Source organism: Sarcophilus harrisii, chromosome 4 (assembly GCF_902635505.1).
Source record: "Sarcophilus harrisii chromosome 4, mSarHar1.11, whole genome shotgun sequence".
Taxonomy (NCBI): domain Eukaryota; kingdom Metazoa; phylum Chordata; class Mammalia; order Dasyuromorphia; family Dasyuridae; genus Sarcophilus; species Sarcophilus harrisii.
This window is the reverse complement of record NC_045429.1, coordinates 279,346,870-279,362,356: the sequence shown is the minus strand read 5'-3', so window position 1 is coordinate 279,362,356 and position 15,487 is coordinate 279,346,870. Positions and strand designations below refer to the sequence as shown.

Genomic DNA, 15,487 nt, shown 5'->3' with positions numbered 1-15,487 from the left:
TCTTTGATTACCAAGAGAAACCACTAACCATCAATTTATTGATAACCAACTAGCCTGATTATTAATTACCCAGAAACTCTTTTGGGTTTTTCATTTGTCATCCCCCCAAGAGATGAGAAATGGCTTCTCCAGTTTGCCCATAAATAAGACCACTAGTTAGCCTATCCCTTGCTTTCTTCCTTCCCACCCACACAATCTTTCTCCTTAATAGACACATAAACATTCACACCAATATCCACCCACCTACAGACCCCCAGAAGGCTGATTCTGAGACTGGAGCAACTGTTTCTCACACTTACAGATCGAATCTGATGTTCTGTTTCTCCTCAAAGAAATAATCCAGTATAAATTTGCGCACAAAGTCCGGATTCAGTGTGTTGTCAATCACCTCTGTCCTTCCAAACTGCAAGAAAAATCAAAGCGTCAACTTCTGGAAAGAGTCTATTTTTTAAAAACTGTGCCTGGAATTGCATCAGAGCAGGAAGCTTCCAGGGAGGAATTTCATCTGCAAAGGCAGATGAGCACCTTCTTTGCACCACATCTCGTTATCTCAGAGGGGCCTGTCATGCTGAGAAGGTAAGTGATTTTCTAGAGGTCAAAGGACAGGCTTGGATCTACATTTTCCTGACTCTGAAGATAGCTCTGTATCAGCTGCCCACTGTGTCTCTCTGTTGATAATTAAAAAAGAGGAGGAGCTGAAGAAGAATAACGGATGATTGATGATAATGAGAAAATGAACCATAAGAGATTTGGAAAGTATCCTGAAAAAAAACCATAAAATATTAACAAAACACAGAACCCATCCCCCTCAAAGTGTCTACAGCAAGATTAATGCATTCTCCTTGAAGGGGAGGAAGAGAACTAGCAGGCATTTTTAGAACACATGATAAACAAGTGAAAACTCTACAGAAATACTTTGGGAACAAGCAGATATCACTTCACTGACCACTAGTAAAGGCTGACAGCAGATGCATGCAGTTGGATTTGTCAAACAGAAATGAGAGTTGTTTGCCTCCAGATGGAGCCTCTGAAATGGCCAGGATCCAAGAGCAGAATCAAAGGGCTCTCCATGGGTGACATCGGCATGAACTCAACCGACAATATGTGGACAAAAAAGCATCAAACAAATGGATAAGTCATGCAAATTTGTTTGGGGAAATGGAAGGATTTCTGATGGCAATTCAGGACCAAGTCATTACCACCAGAAATTACAAAAGGACTGCACCAAGGGAACAGAGGAAACTGGGTAATACATCTCTAAAGGCTGCAAAGATTTAGTTCCTACTGAATACCTAACAGAATATGAATTATACGCCAGAAGCTTACTATCTTTTTATGGACTTGTAGATGTTGTTAAGTTTTGTTGTTCATGTTTACTCTTCATGACCCCATTTGGGGTTTTCTTGGCAGATGTTGAGGTAGTTTGCCATTTCCTTTTCCACTTCATTTTATAGATGAAGAAATTCAAGCAGATAGGGGTAAGTGACTTGCCCATGGGTCATATTACTAATAAGCCAGATTTGAACTCAGGAAGATGAGTCTTCCTGATTCTAGGCCCAGAACTCTATTCACTGCACCACTTAGCTACTCATTAAAAAAAAAAAGCCTATCAATTAAGTATTAAATTAAAGAAAAAAAGAAAGAATACAGCATCTACATTGTATGAATCACATCATACTTCTAGACCTGTTTCCTGACTTCCCACTTTACCGTTCCACTGAAATACTCTCTCAAGAATCACCACTTGGCTTTGGGAATCGACTTACAATAAATTTTATCAATGGTTATGTTCCCTGATCTCTGCCGACCATCCCCTTCTTCTAAATATTTTCTCCCTTGGCTTAAGAGATACCACACTGGCCCATGTTCTACCTCTTAAATTTCTGCTTTTCCTTCTTTAGCATCTTATCTCCTTTCTACCACTGAAGTGAGTGTACCCCCAAGTTTTGTCCTTGACTCTCTTCTCATTTCTTTTTACACTCTCTCAATGTTCAGTCGTTACCATGATGCAAACATATTTCCAATTCATTACCTCTAATCTGGATCTTTCCCTGAACTACCCAGAACCACATTTCCAAATGTCAACAGAACATCACTAGGGTACCTCACTGACACCTCAAAACTAACCATATTTTCTTTCCCCACAAAAAACTTGTTTCTTCCAGTTCTGATTTTGATCCCTGTAATGAGACTACCATTTACTGTTTCCCATATTTTCAACTTTGCTATTGTCTTTTGACTCCTCCTTTTCTCTCTCACTCTTCATAAGCAATTAGTTATTAAATCCTATTGAAATCAACTCTGAGCTATATCTCTCAACAGTCCTTTTAACTCTAGTCCTCTGGCTAGCACAGTACCACAGTAGCCCCTAAGATGACTGACTACCTGCCTAACAAAATTGAACTAGAAAAAATAATGCAAGAAAACAAATTTGATCCCATTATTATTGCTGAGCCTTAGTGGGATAAGCCTCATAACAGAAATATGACTCTGGATGATAATATCTTACTTTTAAGAAAGGAGAGTGGTTGGGAGCAGTTTAAAAGTTATTTCTGTGATAGCACTAAACTATAGACCACCTAAACAGAAAAGGGAAATAGATAAGTTGAGGAATCAGAATGCAGTAGTGATAGGGTAATTCATTTCCTCGAAACCCATCTGTTAAGAGATTTGTGCCAAAAGCAAAACAGCCAAAAACCCTTTTCTTTTTGATTTCTTTTCAATTAACAAAAATCTATTTTTTCTTCCCCCATTGAAAAGGAAAAGAAAAATAAAGCCTTTATAACAATTATGAGCAGTCAAGCAAAACAAATTCCCACATTCAGCCAACAACTTTTTCACTTGCCTTAATGATAATTTCACCCAACAATGGGGTATTCTCTTCTGGATCTGATTTTCTCTCCAACAGAGAAGCACTGGCTTCTGAGTGAGAAATAACAGGAAACTTTTGGGGATGTAATCACTCCCTTCTAGAGTTTATGATAGAAAGAGAAGCAAGTCCAGTATAGTCTGATGAGAACCTTGAATTTGTGGAGATTTGATTATTAGAGGAGGGAACTCAAGGTCCTACTTTAGATCCCACAAACCAAAACTCTTCAGGGGAAACCAGGGCTAGAGGGATGGAAAACTCTCAAGAATGAAATTATAAAATTCTTAAGATGCAAAGGAAAGCAATTCCAATGAGGATGAAAAACTTGCCTGAGAAGGAGGATATGATTACAAGGAGAACTCATCTTAGATTTTTAAAAGAAATGAACATTAGGTGAAAATGAACATAGTTAACATAAAAGTATGAAATATTAGATGGAAATGAAGCCTGTGAATACAAAGGCATAGTATGGTGCCTTAAGAAATCAACTAAACAATACAATGATAGAAGACAATTAGGAAAGACTTATAATGAAAGGAACTGTCTATCTCCATCCAGAGAAAGAACTGGTAGAGCCTGAATGCAGATGAAAATACTTTTTCTTTATTTTATTTTTCTTGGGGTTTTTTCCTGTGTTTTCTTTCACAGCATGACTTACATGGAAATGTGTTTTGCATGACTACACATATATAACTTGTGTCAAATTGCTTGCCTTCTCAATGGGGAGAGGGAAAGGAAGAAGAGAATTTGGAATGCAAAATTTGAAAAAAAAAAAAAGCTAAAATATGTTTACATGTAATTGGGGAAAATAAAATATGAAAATTTTCTAAAGAAACATAAAAAGGAAGGCACTGAAGCTGATAAGAAAAGATTCTAAATACAATGTGTTCTATTATATGCGCTTTCTTGAAATGGAAATTTATTTTCTGCTGTGCAAATGACAATGTTTTTAAATTTTTTTCTATTTTGTATTTAGGTTTTAGATAAATAAATACATTTTAAAAAGAAAAGATAGGAATAATATAAAGCATTTTTTGGTTCTTTTTTGTTGTGGGGGCTAAGGGAGGAAAGGGAATGCTTACCACAATGTCTAGCATACTGTAGGCACTTAATAAATGTTTATTGATTAATTGAAAGTAGAAAAAATGTGGAAAATCAGGTGATTAAAGCTAAAGGATAGGACCACTGCTTGGAATAAATGGAATAATGCCAATTGGCAACAGAGAGAAGACAAGAGCTGTTCATTTTTCTTCTTTATCTGCCCTTTAGACTGGAAAGGACAGTACTAAAATGGCTTCCAGAGAGTTGATACCCAAGATAAGTCAGGAGATAGTAAGAAAGCACTTAGCTGTCATCGCTGAAATCAAGTCATCCAGCCCAGCTGAGCTACATTCTCAGCAACTAGGGAAAAAAGTAGATATGATATTAGAACCACTATCAGTGATATTTAAAAGACCATGGAGAATATGAGAAGTGTGAAAAGATTGGAGAAGGACAAATATTGTCCCAGTTTCCAAAAATGAGAAGAGAATGGAATTTCCAAACTATAGACCAGTGAGCTTTACTTCAATTTTTGAAAAAAATTCCATAATGTATTATTAAGGCTATAAAATACAAACTGTCTGGGAAAGACAATAATCACAAAAATTCTTCATGACTTCACCAAAAGTAGCTCATACAAAATTGTCTGTTTCTCTCTTTTCTTCCCTCCTCTCTCTTTCTCTCTCTCTCTCTCTCTCTCTCTCTCTCTCTCTCTCTCTCGTTCTCTCTCTCTCTCTGGGTTTCTAAACTTGTAAGGTTAAGAGAATTCTGGAGATAGAATTGACCTAAATTTTGCCAAAACTTTTCCTTAAGTATTTCGTGCTATTCTAATGGACAAGATAGAGTTATGGGTAGTGGTATGATGGCAAATGTTTAATTAGCTGACTCTCCAACTCTCCAAAAAAAAAGTATTGTGATACACTTTTGAGTTTGTATAGTTAACACTTTTTTCTATTACTTTCTTAAGTCTAGAGTAATAAATAAAGCCCTGTTTTGTAACATTTGTTAATGCTCATCCTAAAGATTTAATAATTGGCTCTTGCAATATGGTATGAGCAAAATCCATCATACCCCTGGATGTGGACCAAACAATAGTACAATTAGATTCAGAAAAGAGTGAATTGGGGGATTCAGAGAGTACGCCTACATGGTTGCATGTCAAGTTGGATTCTCTTCTCCAATTGATAAATGGTCAAAGGATATAAATAGACAGTTTACAGATGAAGAAATTAAAACCATTTCTAACATATGAGAAGGTGCTCTAAATCACTATTTAGACTGCACTAGAGAAATGCAAATTAAAACAATTCTGAGTTACCACTATACAACTCTCAGATTGCCTAAGATGACAGGAAAAGATAATGATGAATGTTGGAGGGGATGTGGGAAAAGTAGGACACTGATACATTGTTGGTGGAATTGTGAATACATCCAGCCATTCTGGAGAGCAGTTTGGAACTATGCTCAAAAAGTTATCAAACTGTTCAATACCCTTTGACCCAGCAGTGCTGCTACTGGGCTTATACCCCAAAGAGATATTAAAGAAGGGAAAGGGACCCACATGTGAAAAAATGTGTCAGCCCTTTTTGTAGTGGCAAGAAACTGGAAACTGAGTGGATGCCCATCAATTGGAGAATGGCTGAATAAATTGTGGTTTATGAATGTTATGGAATATTACTGTTCTGTAAGAAATGAGCAGCAGGATGATTTTAGAGAAACCTGGAGAGACTTACATGAACTCATGCTGAGTGAAATGAGAAGAACCAGGAGATCATTGTACATGACAACAACAATATTATCTAATGATCAATTCTGATGAACATGACTCTTTCCAACAGTGAGATGACTGATGCCAGTTCCAATGACCTTGTAATGAAGAGAGCCATCTACACCCAGAGAGTGGACTGTGGATCACAACATAACATTCTCACTCTTTGTTGTTGTTCACTTGCATTTTGTTTTCTTACCCATTTACTTTATTTTTTTTATCTGATTTTTCTCATGCAGCAAGAGAATTGTATAAATATGTTTACATACATTAGATTTGATATCTATTTTAACATATATTGGATTAATTGCCATCTAGGGGAAGGAGTGGGGGGAAGGAGGAGAAAATCCGAAACTCAAGGTTATATAACAGTCAGTGTTGTCAAATTATCCGTGCATATGTTTGAAAATAAAAAGCTTTAAAAAGAAAAAAAGTTGGATGCTCAGAGATCTGTCTCTGTCCTCTGATGCTTCATATTTTTATCAATGATTTGGATAAAAGCACAGTTGCTTTCATTATCATATTTGCAAATGATACAAAGCTAGAAAGATGAACTAACATACTAGATGACAAGTCAGGATCTAAAAGTTCTTGATGGGATAAAAATTGGGTAATATATCATATGATTAAATTTGGTAGAGATAAATGTACAAGTGAGTTCAAGAAATCAATTTCACAAGCAACAAAACAGAGAAGACATAGTTGGTTAGACAGGATTCTGTATAAAAAGGAAAATCCGAAGGTCTCAGTGGACTATAAACTCATCAAATTAGCGATATCATAGGTCAGTCCAAGAAGCAAATGAGATCTTACATTGCATAAAGAGACAATGGTCTTGCTGTACACTTCTCTGGTTGGAACTCATCTTGAATACTGCATTCAATTCCGGACACTATATTTTGGGACAGAGTGTGTCTAGATCAGTGAAGGAACTTGAATATATGTTACCTGAGGACTGGTTGAAGGAATTGAGAAAAGAAGACTCAGGGATGTGATAATTATCTTTAAGTATCTGTAAGATAGTCCAATTTGGTCCTAGGAAATAGAATTAAGGGCAAGTTTAAAGAGGGAAACGCAGATCATCAGGGAAAAAAACAGATTAATCATGAGAACTATCCATTCACAAACGAAATAAGCTGCCTGGGGAAGTCATGGACTGTCCCTCATTGAAAATAGCTAAGGAAATAATAGACAACCTGGTTATCTAGTCAGGATTCTTTGGTATTGAACTACAGTTTTTCTCCAACTCTGACATTCTGTGATTTGGTGACTTTATTCCCTTCAACTAATTTTTGATCTTCTTTAATCCTAGATCTAGTCATAGGAAGCATTAATCTTCCTTAAGCATATTCTAGTCACAAAAATGTTCAGTGATTCCCCATTGTCTAATAAAGTTCAGCCTCCTTTGTTCATCTTTCAAAGCCCTAGACTTACAGCCTTGTCTCATTTTATTTTTTCCTCTCTACCCAAACTGGACTGTGCTGCCCTTTATTTTCTACTTGAGAGCTATTTCTGTTCTCTGTATCCTTGGAGCCAGGAAGATTCGAGTTCAAATCTGGTCTCAGACACTTACCAGTGCTAAGTGACTCTGTAAAAGTCATTTAACCCCATTTGCCTCAATTTCCTTATCTGTAAAATGAGCTAGAGAAAGAAATGACAAACCTACTCCAGTATCTTTGCCAAGAAAAACCAAATGGGGTCACAAAGAGTCAGACACTGCTGAAACAACTGAACAACAATATTTGGAATATAAACTTCTACCCACCCCATTCTCCAGGTCGCTGTGAATTCCTACCATCTTTTAAAGCCTAGTTTAAATGTTGCCCTCTCCATGAAGCCTTTTCAAATTCCTAATGCGTAACAATAATGGCCTTTCCTCTCCCTTCATTCTGTCATATTTCTTATGCAAGTTCACAGGATTACTGGATCCTAGATGTAGAAATGGAAGGCACCTCAGAGCCCATCTAGTCCAGTGCTCTCATTTTACTGATGAGGAAATTAAAACTCAGGGAGGGAAGGTTCCTTGTAAATTGTCACATACAGGTAATAGATATAAGAAGGAGGATTTCAACTCAGATCTCCTGAGAGCAGAGTCTTGCTGATAGGTTATAGGATTTAGAGCTGAAGGGTAGTCTCAAAAAGCTATTTAGTCCAATCACCTGATTTTACAGATGAGAAAACTGAGGCCCAAAGTTGATTGAAGCCATACAGGTTGTGAGTAACAAAGTAGAATCAGAACCCAGGCCTCTTAACTCCTGCACTCTTTCTGTCATGTACTAGGCTGTTAACTCAACAATTCAGGTACAGAATTGAACAGGTATAAAAGGAAACATCATTGTTGCAATGGTGTCAAGAAGTCTTGAATTCAAATTCTAACTCTGCTGTTTACTACAGGGATCTTAGATGGAATCTTAGAAAAGTCATTTCCTTTCCATCATCCTCAGTTTCCTCTACTATGTTAGGAGAAGGCAAGCTAATGTCCAAAGTCCTTTCGCACAATGGATAGAATGCCCACATCCAGCTTCAGACACATAAGTAGCTGGACAAGTCACTTAAACTCCCTCAGTTTTTTCTCATTTACCAATGGGACCGGGCTGATGAAAAGGTTCATGGTAGTGAATTGCAAGGCTGTTTTGTGTACCAGTACTTTTAATGATCCCAGGCTGCTTCCATCTTTTTTTTTTTTTTTAAACAATCAATTCCCAATAATGATAAGTAATTGTGATGTTTTCCAACATTTCAAACCTGATATCCAGTAGGACACCTTAAACTCAACATGTTCCAAATGGAATCATTATCTTTGCCCTCTAAACCCTCTCTTCATCCCAACCTTTCCTATTATTCTAGAAGACAACACCATCCGCCCAGACTTTCAGGCTCAGACTTAGGAGTTATTGGGATTCCTCACTATCTCTCACCTCCCATGTCCAAGCTGTTGCCAAGCCCTGTCAAGTTCACCTAAGCAACATCTCTCTAAACCACACCCTTCTCTCTGAAACTGGTGCAGGCTCTTATCAGCTTGTTTGGATTATTTCAATAGCCTGCTGATAGGTCTGCCTGCTTCAGTCTCTTCCCACTCCAATACATCCTTCATTAAGCTACTAAAGTAATTTTCTGAAAATGCAGATCCAATTATGTCATCTCCCCCCCCACCTCAATTAAATTCCAGTGGCCCCCAAAATCAAATTCAAAATACCCTGTTTGTTAGGCATTCAGGGCACTTCCTAACCTAGCCTCCTTCCACCTTTCCAGTATTCTTATATCTTGTTCCTCAACATGTTCTCTCTGATTCAGGGACCCTGGTCTTCTGGTTGTTCCACTATCAAAAGTCTCCGTCTCTCAATTCTGGGTATTCTCTCTGGCTATTTCCCATGCCTGGAAAGCTCTACCTCATTTAGCCAGACTATTGACCTTCCTGGCTTCCTTTAAGTCCCAACTAAAATCCCATCCCTTCTTGAGTCTACTGCCTTCCTTCTGTTTATTATTTATTTACCCTGTATATAGCTTGCTTTGTCTGTATTTGTTTGCTTATTGTCTCCCCCATTAGATTGCAAGCTCTTGGAGGACAAGACCTGATTTTGCCTCTTTTTTGTATCACCAGAGCTTAATACAGTACCTGGCAACTGAAAGACACTTAATAAATATTTGTTGATTAATTTCTGACATCACAATCTCTCAAGAATTAGAGTGGCAGACAACCCAATGGTTGACGACAACCTAAATTCAATAGTGACTTATTGAGGGAGCAAACTGGAGCCAGTCCATATGAGCTTAGGAAAGCATTTGCTAAAATTTCAGGATGAACACTTACACTCTGGAAATCAGCAAATGCTATAAATCAGGATTTGATTTATTGCTTTGTTGACTGTCTAGACTTAAGAAAGTGATTGAAAAATGTTAATAATGCAAGATAAAAATATACTGTACCTACTTTTTTTTGGATAAATGATTGTTAAACATTTTGGCACACTTTTGCCTATGAATAACAAATGACAAAGTATTCTCATGGAGGAAGCATGTGACAAAGGGAAGGATACAGTTGAGGTGGGAACATGTTAAGAGCAAGTGACTAACTTACTAACCAAGAAATTTTTATTAAATGCTTGCCATTATAAACCTATTTGCCTCAGTTTCCTAATTTGTAAAATGAACTGGAAAAGAAAATGGCATACCTTCTAGTATCTTTGCCAAGAAAATCCCCAAATGGGATCACAAAGAGGTTGGACAAAACTGCAAACAACTAAACAACAATATGTATATTGAACTTCAATCTCACATCCCCAGTTGTCTGTTGGACATTTCAAAATGGATGTCCTAGAGACCTTCCAAATTTAAGCTATCCAGAAATCAAACTTACTCTCTTCACTCCATACTCCAACCCCAACAATCTCCTCTTCCAAACTTCTCTATTTCTGTTGAAGGCACCATTATCTTTCTAGCCTACTAAGATTTTAATCTCTGCATTTTCTTGGAGTTTTAACCAACAAATCTTGCTGTTTCCACCTTTACAGTATCTTTCCTGTCTTATCCTTTCTCTCTATTCACACAACCATCACCTTAGTTCAGCCCTCATTGCCTTTTACCTAAATTACTGAAGCTGCTTCCTAACTGGTCTGACTTCCTGAATCTCTCTTCACTCCAATCCAGCCTTCACATAACTGTTAAAGAAAATGTCCTTAATGGCAGATCTGAATGTGTGACTCCTATACTCAATCAGTTCCAAGGACTTCCTTTTCTTTCTAGTATAAAACATAAATTCTGCTTTTAAACTGCCCAACAACCTGGACTCAGTTTCCCAGCTCTAATAGATCACTTTAGAACTCTTAAATATAACCAAGTTACCTAAAGAAAGCTAGATGGTACAGTGGATACAACCTTCGACTTGGAATCATTAAAGCCTGAATTTAAATCCAACTTCAGATTTTTGCTGACCAATTGACTCTTGATAAGTCACTTAACACTCTGCCTCAGTTTCCTCATCTGTAAAATGGGGATAATTATAGCTCTTACCTCTTAAGATTCTTGTAGGAATAAAAATAAGATACTATTTGTAAAATGCTACATAAATGCTAGTTATTATTATTCTCAACTTCTAACAAATACTCTATCTCCTAAGTACTAAGTGTCCTCTATACTTGGGATGCACTTCCTCCTTACCTCTGCCACATAATCTTCTCCTTCTTTAAGAATCAGGCTGTCTTCTCCATGAAGCTTTTCCTGATTCCCCTCCCACAATAATTAGTTCTCTCCTCCTGAGCTATCTTATAATTTTTTTTTGTTTTTCAGTCATTTTAATCATATCTGGCTCTTTGTAACTCCTTTTGGGGTTTTCTCAGCAAAGACACTTGGAGTGGTTATCATTTTCTTCTCCAGCTTATTTTACACCTGAGGAAACTGAGGCAGACAAGATGAAGTGACTTGCTCAGGGTTACACATCTAGTATGTATCTGAGACCAAAGACTCAAGTCTTTCTAACTCGAGGTCTTAGCATTCTATCCACTGTGCAGGTTAAGTAATAAATGGATCATTGTTGCTCCCTGGTACCTAAAGAATTAAAGACTTCCAGCCTTAGCTTGATCCTCTAAGGAGGACCTATGGCATCACCTGATAAGAATCACATTGGATGAATAGTCATGGATGGATGGATTGCTATCATTGCCCACCTGGATGAGATTACTGTTCCATTGAGTCACAAAATGTATTACCCATCAATATGTCACCCATCCCCATAATAAACTGTATATTCCAGTAGATCAAAAATAATATTATATAAACTTTTTAACCTCCTGAGGAGTACATTATACTGAATCTAATAGTCATTTAATAAATATTTGTTGGATCAACTTGAGGAGGCTGGACAACAATCTTTCTCAGGTCTCCTGTTGGCTTATCTAAAAATAATTATGATTCTAATACTTTCCTGACTTGATAAATATAAAAATTAAAATTTAATTATTTTTATTTTAGTTACTAATGGGATTATGAAACCATTACAAGACATGATGGTGTGGTAAAATACTTAGTAGCTGGAACTTCATTGTAAGATCAGTCCATAAATGTGCCTTTATATTTGCAACCAAAGGGTGCAGTGGATAGAGTTCTAGACCCAGAGTCAGGAAGACCAGAATTCAAATCTGATCTCAGATACGTATTAGTTATGTGACCCTGAGCATGTCACTTAATCTTGTTTACCTCAGTTTCCTCATCTTAAAAAATTAACTGGAGAAGAAAATGGCAAATTACTCCAGTATCTCTGCCAAAGAACTGGACTTGATTGAAAACAATGGAACAATGACATCTGCTATGTAGTTCCTTCCCTGAGACTTGATTTCTTCATTTTAAAATGAGGGGTCAGAATGGATGAACCTTAAGTCATTTTCCAGCTTTAGAACTCATGAAAGCTGTGCCACAATGAGGGGCACCTGAGTTCTCTTCTTGGACAAATTATTTCCCCTCTCTGGGCCCTGTTTTCTCAACTACAGAATATAGGAACTGAACTAAGTGATCTCCTAGATCCCTTCCAGCAGTAAAAGTCTATGATTATGAAAAATGCCCAGCCCCAGTCTCCAGCCTGCAATCATGCCCATCATCTTAATTTATATTCACAAGTTTTTCCAAAGCTCAAAGTTTTTTCCTTCAGGGGCACAGCAGAACAGTTAACACCTCTTTGTCCCTGGGCTTTGGAAGGATTTTTTTCCATAGCTTTTTTCCCCCAGAAGATTTCAGGTAAATACAGCTCCAAGAGATTTCTTTTTCTAGATGAAGGAGTTTACTAAGTAATTTTCTTCTATGCCATTCATTTTCCCCTTTTTTTCTCCTTGTCTCTCCCTTCCCCCATTTCCCTACTGCAGAAAAGATAACAAAATAAAAACTTAACACCTCAAAGAATCTGCCTGGCAGGATTATACGTAAATACCAGCCCCAAGAAGTGCCAGGCTTTATTTCTACATGGAGATTCAGCAGGGGCTTTGTTCAGCCTCAACCAAAATTCTTCCAATAAATTTTCTCAGAGAAAAAAACGTACATAAGTGAAAATCAGGCTTCCTTAAAATGGGCCTGGAAGCTTCAATAGAAGGAATTCCCCAGAGAATGAATTCTGCCAGAGAAGAAAATGGAGTCCCCATGGAAGCTGGAGAGATTTGGAAGGCAATTGAATATTTCACTGGATAGGAAGGGGAGGAGAGAACCCCCACAGAACTTCAGAGGTGATGAATTACCTTGGAGACTTTGGAGAAATCATTACCCAGAGGTAGTAATTAATGTTCACATATGTACATGAAGTGAGAGACTGTATAATATATAAACACTGAGTAGATTTGATGAAGATGTGTATGATATTCATTACTTGTGAAAGAAGAAATATGATGAGGCACGAGAAAAGAAAAGAGAGGAGCTGGGAGAGACAAAGCAGAGAAAGAAACATGAGAGAGAGAAGAAGGATGAAAATCAAAGAGGAGAAATAAGGCGAATGAGAAAGGAAAAGAGATGAGACAGGAAAGAATAGGAAGAGGGGAAGGAGAAAGTGAAGGGTGGGAAAGAGGAAGAAGAAAAACAAAGGAAGAAAGGACAAAAGAGAAAGAATGAAGAAAGGGGTGATGGAGAGAGGGAAAGAAGAAAGATGGAAAGGAAAGAGGAGAAAATGAGGAAAGAAGATAAAAGGGAGAGAAGAGGAAAGAGGTAAGTGGGGAGAGGAAAAAAAAGAAAGAAAAGAGGAAAAGCATAAAGCAAGAAATGAGAAATTGGGTAAGGAGAGAGGGAAAGATTTAAAAAATGACAGGGGAGAGGAATGACGGGGAAAGAAAAGAGGGATAAGAGAAAGGATCAAGAATGGGGAGAAGAGAGAGCAAGAAAATGATCAGGGAAAGAGAAAGAAAGGAGAATGAGAAGAATCAAAGGACAGACAGGAAATTCAAAGAGAAGAGAAGGTGGAATTGAAAGAGAAAAGAGAGAGAAAAAAATTGAGAGGAGGAGTAAAGGAAGACAGAGAAATAAAGGAATGGAGAGAATAGAAGAGTGAGGCAGGTAGTGGATAGAGCACTGTGCTCTGGAATCAGGAGTACCTGAATTCAAACTCTGCCTTAAACATTTAATAGCTTAATGATTCTGGGCAAGTCCCAACCGCAATTGCCTCCAAAAAAAAAAGAGTGAAAAGAGGAAAGCGATCAAGAAAAAAGAGAGAAGAGAAAGGAAAAAAGAGAATAAATAAGGGAAGAGAAAGAAAGAGAAGAGAATTAAGAGAGAAGAAAGGGACAAGAGAAAGACAAAGAGAAACTGAGAGAGACTGAATGAAGTCCCAAGAAATTGAGAAAGACTATGTGGCTGTCAGACCCAATTTACAACCCTATTAAAGGTGGAAGGAAGAAGAGTAAGTTATATTTAAAAAAAAAAAAAAAAGAAAGAAAAGAAAATCTAATTTGGCTGTTTTTTCTATTACAAGGTATAATCTGCCAATGGGGGATTACCCCAGGCCCCTCAAAGTTCCAGACAGTCCTAGAACATTACAGCTGGAAGAAACTATAGAGATAATATGTTAGTCAGCTTCACTGCAGGGAACAGCATATGAAACAGTATACTGCATAATATCCTCAGCTACATAAATGTTCCCTTATGAAGTAAAGACTATGTTAACCCTTTCCTCTCCACCGTCAGGGAATGGAGCACAGTGTCGCTATTATTGGAAGAAATGTGCAATTGTAATAGTCCAAAAGCACTTATGAAGTACCTACTGTGTGCCATTCTCTGCTTGGTGCTAGGGATACAAAGAGATCTAAAGCCCTTGACTTCAATCCCAACTCTGTCAATCAATCAATACACATTTATTAAATGTCTATTGTATGCGTGAGGCATTGTGCTAAGCACTTCAGATACAAAGTAAGGTTCTCAAGGACCTCATAGTCTATAGATTTGGGACAAATTGGAAATAATCAACAGAGAGAAAGCATTGTATAATGTTGGACAAGTCATGTCTTCTCTATGCCTCATTTTTCTCATCTACAAAATAATATTGCCAATCTTTTTTTTTTTCTAATGTCCTTTCTAGCTTTAAATTTTATGAGAATTACATCCCTTCTCATTCATTAGACAGATGGTGCTTTGGGGAGCTTGTGGTGCCCTAAATAAAGTTAGTATGGAGATGGGAATCTATTCCTAGAGGATCCTGGGACCATTCACTCCCACCAATTCGGAACACCCACCCATTTGGCACAGTTATCCACTGTCTTCCCTGATCGGCACCCCTATAGCAATAGTCCCCAATCTGGAAATTAATAACCTTGATGAAAATACATTTTAAAACATTTACTTAGTGTTTACATAAAGTGTTTTGCAAATCTCCAAGTGCCATATAAATGTCAGCTATTGTTATTAAAATATTGGATGTCTATTCTATGGACTGCCATCCAGTGATTAGTCTCCTAATGGCCCATATATTGCTGATGAGCCTCTATGCAGTGAACCAGCCTGATTAAGAAAAGTCATAGTCTTTGACCCGGTCTGTGCCTATAGTAGAACTTGGTCAAATTCTGGTGGCATAGTCTTTGAGAGCCCAGGGCCATCTTCATGTCATGATAGGGCATTGAAGAACATCTGTGTAATATTCAGGTCATGGAGCTTGTGAACATTTTGTCTGATGACTGGTCTTGGACCCACTCTAGTCCATCCTCCATTCAGCTTTCAAAGTGATTTTCCTGAAGTCTAACCATATCACCATGACTTTCCCTCAATGAGTTTTTTGCCTTTCTTTGTATCCTCAATGCTTAGCCTAATTTCTGACCCGAAGTGAACACTAATAAATGTCTGTTGACTAACTT

The 15,487-nt window shown here is 37.5% G+C and overlaps 1 protein-coding gene across 3 annotated transcripts in view; it reads right to left on the bottom strand.

Moving 5' to 3' along the window:
* Positions 1-15,487, bottom strand: part of CPNE5 (copine 5) — a 188,706-nt gene that overhangs the window by 117,167 nt on the left and 56,052 nt on the right. For all 3 annotated transcript variants that reach the window (XM_031964965.1, XM_031964966.1, XM_031964967.1), the window contains exon 4: positions 300-403. In XM_031964965.1, the coding sequence (XP_031820825.1) occupies positions 300-403 (104 nt within the window). The remainder of the gene's footprint in view (positions 1-299; positions 404-15,487) is intronic.